At 43.4% G+C, this 7075-nt stretch overlaps 1 protein-coding gene across 1 annotated transcript in view; it reads right to left on the reverse strand.

The window, feature by feature from the left end:
* Positions 1-2289: 2289 nt before the first annotated feature.
* The window catches only part of LOC104516001 (hemicentin-1-like), a 24710-nt gene continuing 19924 nt past the window's right edge, over positions 2290-7075 (reverse strand). The window contains exons 18-20 of the mRNA XM_010160186.1: positions 4613-4732; positions 3754-3880; positions 2290-2656 (exon numbers count right to left, since the gene is read on the reverse strand). Coding sequence (XP_010158488.1) covers positions 2290-2656; positions 3754-3880; positions 4613-4732 — 614 coding nt within the window. The remainder of the gene's footprint in view (positions 2657-3753; positions 3881-4612; positions 4733-7075) is intronic.

The following is a 7075-nucleotide window of genomic DNA, read 5'->3' on the forward strand; positions in this document are numbered from 1 at the left end:
CATAGAAGTCATTGATTTCCAATATTCTTTGATTCATTCTTTAATTAGAATTTATCACATTGATTAAGGCCAGCAAAGAGCCAGCAGTTCCCTTTCAGCACTGAAGCAGACATAACGGAGTTCCACTAGAAAAGCCTGGATTGCCTCCTGGACCAGCCCTGGTTATCCCAAGTTGTAAACAGCTGTTGAGAGCAGAACCCTGAGACACCAAAACCCTGTGTGGTATTATTAATTTATTTATGGAAAATAATTAAATTGCATCCATGTTTTTCCTAACCTTACCTAAGTAATAAATACAGTAGAAATTTGTTGTATTATACAATTTAAAATTTGAATTTAAAAATAGATTAAAAATTTAACAATTAAAACCGCACAATTTTATGTGGCCATGTACCCACATACTAAGCTGCCTCTGACCTCTCTAGGACAGGAAATTTATTACGTGAGAAACAACAGACTTTTCAACCTGCGAGGAATAGGGTCAGATCGCTTGTGGAGGTAGATGTATTTCCTCTGAGATTTAACTTAACACTGGCAATTATTTTCTTAGAGCAAAAGAAACTGGTAATTTGTAATACAGAACAAGGAAGAGAAGGGCTTGGCAGGAACTCGCCTTCATCCGTAACTTCCCTTCCTCCAGTCAGTGACAGAACCATAAAGCTCCCAAATAACCCAGCCCTCGCTCGTCCCTCAGTCCTGTGGCATCATCTCAGCAGGGGCAAGCGGTGCAGCTGGGCACCTGAGCAGGCAGGGTGAGAGCACAGAGAGCGGAAACGGAGCTGTGGCTGGGAATGCGCGAGCACTGTCCGTCTGCAAAGTAAGTTCCCAAAGCTAAAAGCGGTAATAGATCTGCCTTAGAGCATTTGAACTCTGTTACTGGTTGGGCTTTTTTTCTTCTCACAAAGCTTACCGTAATTAATAGAAATTTTCTTTTTCTTCCTGTTTCACAGCGGAGTTCGAGTCCCTCAAGGACATAATTTTCAGTGCGATTCTCATCCTTAGAAGAAATTGAGGTAAGCACCTGTAAGTATTACGGCTTACTAAGAGGTCTTACGGTAAGTGCACTGGTTTCCGCGACTTTTTAAAAGAAACCTGAAGGATGCAGGGAAGCCAGTAACACAGGAAACAGGAGACTTGGCCGCATGTGTGCAGCTGGGCGTGCTGTGATCTCTGCTGGCACGAAGGGCAAGTGCTTCACAAGTGGGATTTTTTTTCAATGATAAAACTCACAGCAGTCTCAAAGGCAACAGGAACCTTTATTTTGATTATTTTCAATGTATTGACATTGTTCTTTTATGCAAACTTAACTGTAAAACACTCTTGAGATACTGCGTAGAAAATACACATAGGAAAAAACATATATACACTTCCATAAAAATAGAATACATCTTGGCAAAATTACTTGTGTACAGTGTATTGACATTATTGAACCAAACTTACATCATCTTTGGAAAAACATGTTTCATTTGCAAGAAAACCCAAAACATTTTAACTGGCTGAGTTGGGAGTACTGAAACAGATACGGTTTTGAGCTAAATGAATGGCTATACCAGAGTGTCAGAGTAAAAAACAGAAGTTATAAAATACCTGCTGTATAAAGTAGAAGTAGCCATGTTGGTTTTTCTGCCAAAAAATAGTGATATCTCTAAACTTGCACAGAAATCAATCGCACCAGTTCCAGATTCTACTGTAGATTCTCTAGCTGAAAACAAACTTCAATATCATTTGTTTTAGCATTTGCAACCATTCGGTACGGCGGCATTTGGTTTTTTGAGCACACGACACAGTATATTACAGCCCTAATTCTATCAGGTATTTGATAAGGAAAAAGAAAATCTAATAGATATAAAATCGTAAAACACTTAGCAACCTTTAAAATATGTAGACCGCGTGGAATTACTGTGGTTTTCTTCCTTCTGATTAGGCTTTTCTTAGTTGCTTTCAACAGAGGCTGCTCCTTGCTTACTGCTTTGACCACATACTTCAGCCCATACTTTGATTTTTCTGCTGGCTTTCAGAACAGAGTGTGGAAAACGACTACTCCAGTGTAATAAATAAAGCAAGTGGTAACAGGTCCCCAGAATCATGGATTTTCCTCTTGAATGGGAATAATGGGTCTGGATAGGCAGCCTCAGGGAAGGAGGGAAGAAGAAAAGAGCAGAGCACCACTTTCAAGTTAGATGGCTCACAGCTGTTTGGCAGGCAGCAGTCAGTCTGGAAGTGGTGACACCGACCAGCATTTACGAACGTGGCTAAAATACTGTGATTACTGTCAGGTAGTTTGGGTGTTTAGTACGGATAGGCTGACACTGCTATGTACACAATGAAAGTTGTCCGATACTCAATGCTCCCATCGACGCTGTAGGATAAAGCTCTGACTCCCATGCGGTACGTCTTCGGCTCCCGCAGCGGCCGGGTGGTGAACACAACTCCTTTCAAGTTCTCATCTCGCAGGGCAAAGGGGACTGCTGGGTCCTCGTCTGCCATTGAGAAAGTTGTCCTCGGGTGCATGACCTGATCGTGAGTATAGGCAACCAGCCGGATCAAATCCTGCCCAGCCGCTATGCCGAAGGGGAGGGAAAGGAGTTTGTATTCCAAGGCGTAGGTACTCAGATCACACTCCAGGTCATTGGTTGGGCAGTTTTTGAGACAGAACCTAAGAATAAACAGAGCAGTTTAGCGCAGGGGGAAGGCACAATATTCCGAGTACTGCAGTAGGTCTTAAAGGAGAGATTCTTCCCATTCACTCTTTGGCACACTGAAACGTCTCTATAAAGATAATATGCTCATGAACTCTTTAGCCATTGTTCCTTTAGCCACCATTCCTGTTGCAGCCCAGTTTAACGTCCCATTTTCCCTCAACAGGATCATTTCAGAAAGAGCCAAGAGGCAAGATCATGGTGTGGGACACAGCATTTGTCGTTGAGGTGAATGGCGTATGTTTTGGTGGCCTTGCTCTTAAACAGGGTTGGAAAGGTCAGATTAAAAAGTACAGGGCAGCTCCAGTTTGAGGTGCCTAGGTTAGATCGTTAACCTAAAGAACTGGGAATGAAGGTTAGCAGAGTGAATTTTACTGATATGAATCAAAAGTCAAAATAGATCTTTGCTAGCTCTGCTTGTCAGTTCTAACAGAGGCCAAAAACCACTACCCATGTCAACTCTGACCACAAAGAATGGTTTCTGACTACAAAACAAGCTATTTCCTATTAAATGATTAAGACATTAATATGCTTTTTCCAGAACAGGAAAATAGAGTAACTTAAAAATGAAAAAACTTACCATGAACTGTAATGTTATTTTCATGACTAAAATAATACATTAAATGCTTTGAAACCAGCAGCAAGTTATGCTTTCAGAGAAGTTAAGCCAGAAAACTTAGATGCACGGGCTGCCCCGTAAGTGACAAACGAATGACGCAGATCGGCAGAAAGAATCCCAGCATGCTGCCCACCCTGGGCTCGTGTAGTAAAGGAACGTTCAGGTGCTGTTTCATTTTGAACTAGGAGCGAAGTGCTGCATGGACGCTGAGCACCAGCCAGCACGCCTGCCCCCGCTGCTTTCTGGTTGTGCTGCAGGGGACGCAAGGAATACTGCTGCTGGAGAAACCGACGGTCATCTCCAAGGTCAGTACTTCACCCAGTTTTGCTAGTATGAGGGTTACTGGTGTCAATCAAACTTAAAGTTTCTTCTTTAATGAATGCAGGTTAAGGATCTGAGCTTGGGGTGTGTCAAAAGGGCCGAAAGTAAACTTACCCAGAAAGAGGCTCTCGCTGATAATTTGGTGGACAAGGTGTGTCTATGCACTGGTAGCTTCCTCTCATGTTGAAACACATCTGATTTGATCCACAATTGATGTTCTGTTCGAGGCACTCATCAACATCTGAATGTGAAAAACATGCAAATGATCAATTGCTAGTAGAAGAATTCCAGGGTTAAAAACTATCTGGGTAAAGGCTGATCCATGAAATCTTTCATAATCCTGCCTCGCTTCTTGGGACAGTGGAGCCACCAGTTACACCAGTGTGCATTATTTACTGGGGGCACTTCATTACTGGGCAGCACAGCGTGTTGTATAAGCTGCCCTAACAGCCGCGATCTATTGCCAACAGAGGCTAATTTAAGTGTTTGGTGGGTTTTTTTCTCTGTAGTCCGGAAAATCTAACAGTACCTTTTGTTGACAAAGGTAGGTTAAGAATTGTATGGGGTTTGACCCTAAAACTGCTGTCTAATTGCCTGGATTTAAATGTGTAACGTAAGGTCACACGCGGAAACTTCAGAGAATAAGAAGTTGCAGTTGTCTAACCTGCTGGTGTTTTATAAAACAGTAAAATAAGAATTGTGTGGGGTTTGACCCTAAAACTGCTAATTGCCTGGATTTAAATGTGTAACGTAAGGTCATACGCGGAAACTTCAGAGAATAAGAAGTTGCAGTTGTCTAACCTGCTGGTGTTTTATAAAACAGTAAAATGTGAAATATAGAAACTTCTGAAACTTGTGATTTTGAGTGCTGAGTCTCCCACTGCCAATTCAAAGAGGTTGCTTATACATGCAGTGAGTATGATTTGTGTCCTGTTTACCCATGTATTTCTGAGCACTCAGGGGGTCTCTGTACCTTGACAGGTTTTGCCGTTGGGCGCGAGGCGATAACCGGATGGACAAGTACACTGGTAGCTTCCCAGGGTGTTTCTGCACTCATGCTGGCAGCTCTCTCTGGTTTCACATTCATCGATGTCTGCGGGAAGAAACACGGCCACGTACACGTCAGGACTATTTGAACCTGCTACTGAGCACAGGTATTGCTCTGCCCTACTGATACACAAGTGTATGGTGGAAGTTGTCTGGGTCTTGGCTTCTGATGGGCTTGAGTGACAGACTACCAAGTCTTCTCACACCTTTCCCGTGCCATCCCTCATAATTGTTTGGTAATTAAAGTCAGCCTTGAGGGGATCCTCACCTCTTTCGGTAGCAGCTACAATATGTATTCCTGCCCGAGAGACCAGTCCTGATACAGAGCTCTGGGAAGAAAGGGGGTTGGGCAATCTGTACCCAGGGACGAGGTTATACAAGTACAGTCCTGCCCCAAAAAGCACGCTGAGCTGCCCGATAATAAGGTTTAAGCAATATGCTTAGGAAATGCCCAGAGTAGTTACCTTGCCAGAGGAAGCCTTGACGGCAGGGAAATTGTTCTTACAGTTAATCCTTCCTCAGGCAGAGCTGTTTCCCTTTCAAACTGATCTTCCCCATGCTCAGTGTCTGGGAAGACTATCCATAACAGCTCTTCACCTTTTTTAAAATCTCCCTCTCAAACACAGGAGTATCGGATGACTTTACGTAAAGCTTCCAAAGCACACTCGTGTGATCTAGGCACAGATCACAATCGATCTTCATTTCTTTTGAAACACCTGCCTAACTCAGGACAGCAACAGAGACCCCACTAAGTTAGCCCTGTGCAAGAGTTGAGACTCGCATGATTAAAACAGTGAAGGAAGGACTTTGCTTCCCCTCTCCTCATCTGATCTACAGGGGCTGCATTAGATGAAAACGCAAGCACAGAATAGAAACAGATGTGACCAGAAATTTATGGTATGTTGGTATCAAACCCTGATGGTCGTCTATTGAATGAACTTTCTTTTAAAAAAAGCATCATTTGGGTGCATTTTTCACATTGAACAGTAATTTTTAAATTCAGATGTTGATTCCAATGAAACAGAGGTACAAGCATATTAACGAATGCAAACTGGAAGCTGGGGTGAAGATCATAGATTTTAGCTTAACCCTTCCATCAGCAGTAGCTATATTCCTCGTTCTTTCAATTAAACTGCTGTACCCATAACAAAGTGCACATACACGAGTGCTCAAGTGTCTTTAGTTTGATGGCTGCCTATCTCTAATTTTTAGTTACAAAGTATAGTCATATTTTTCAACTTTATAAATTGCTATATATTTCTAGCAGTAATCCTGGTTGCTGGAATCTAGCTGGAGGTCACTTTTATCCTGGAAGGATACTGTTCCTCCCATGAGGTGCCACTGGCACAGGTTGGGGCACACAGCTAAGGCATCACAAACTGCTGTGCTAAATACACTGGGACCAGCTCCAGTAAGGCCCAGGCAGTGGTACCCTTAGTCCTGAACTCAGCGGCATTATCACAAAGCAACTTACTGAATAATTGGTTTTCTCTTAAGATACTCAAAATGCGAGTTAAAGGAGTGTATTTCAAAAGATGAGTTCATTTCTATATCCCCATCTGTCCTTCATGTTAAGCATTGGGTCTGATGCTCCCTCCGGAAAGACAAGGGGGCCCTGGCTCAGCACAGGGCAACCCCTCTCCTGCCCAGGTCCCACTGGCTTTCCAGGGCAGGGAGAGCGACTTGCTCACGGGAGGCTGGCGTGCGTACCCACTTCCCGGCTCTGGACCAGCAGTTACAGAAGGTCTAGATCCACAGACACCAACCACTGCCACATGAGGCAACCTGACTTGTGTTTTTTTGGTTTGGTGTTGGTGGTTTTTTGCCTTTTGCCTTTTTTTTTTCCCACTTCTTAATTTCTTCACATTTAGTGCAAATCCATCAGTGAACAGCACAGGCTCCTGTTCCTCCTGACTTCCACGAGGAGCTGAATTAAATTTTCAGTATTTGTGAAAACAGCAGCATTTCACTACAACATGTCAGAAAAGCTCAGGGAGTCGGGAAGGGAGCTAAATGCTCAATAGCTGGAGGTGCCAAATGCCTGTTTCATCTTGGTCTTAGAGCATGGTCCGAGGCTTTGCACCTCTTAAAAAACAACACCTGGGGCAGAGCTTGCCAGTTACCGTAACTACCCTGCTCTCCTCAGCACAGAAAAAGAAACGGCAGTGCTGTCATTGTCACAAACTTAGGACAATCCCCCATTTGTTTCAATACGATGTCTCTCGGTGAATTACGTTACAACCTGCTGTGTATCTTAACTAACAGTAATTAAACCCTTCAGCTTGTGTTGCCCACAGGGCAGTGACTAACCACCCTGCTGGCCATGCTGGCACTGGCCCCAATTCTAAAGGCTTTATCCAAAACCTGTTTGAACCAGGTTATTCCTGCT

The sequence above is a fragment of the Eurypyga helias genome, unplaced genomic scaffold (assembly GCF_000690775.1).
Source record: "Eurypyga helias isolate BGI_N326 unplaced genomic scaffold, ASM69077v1 scaffold8091, whole genome shotgun sequence".
Taxonomy (NCBI): Eukaryota; Metazoa; Chordata; class Aves; order Eurypygiformes; family Eurypygidae; genus Eurypyga; species Eurypyga helias.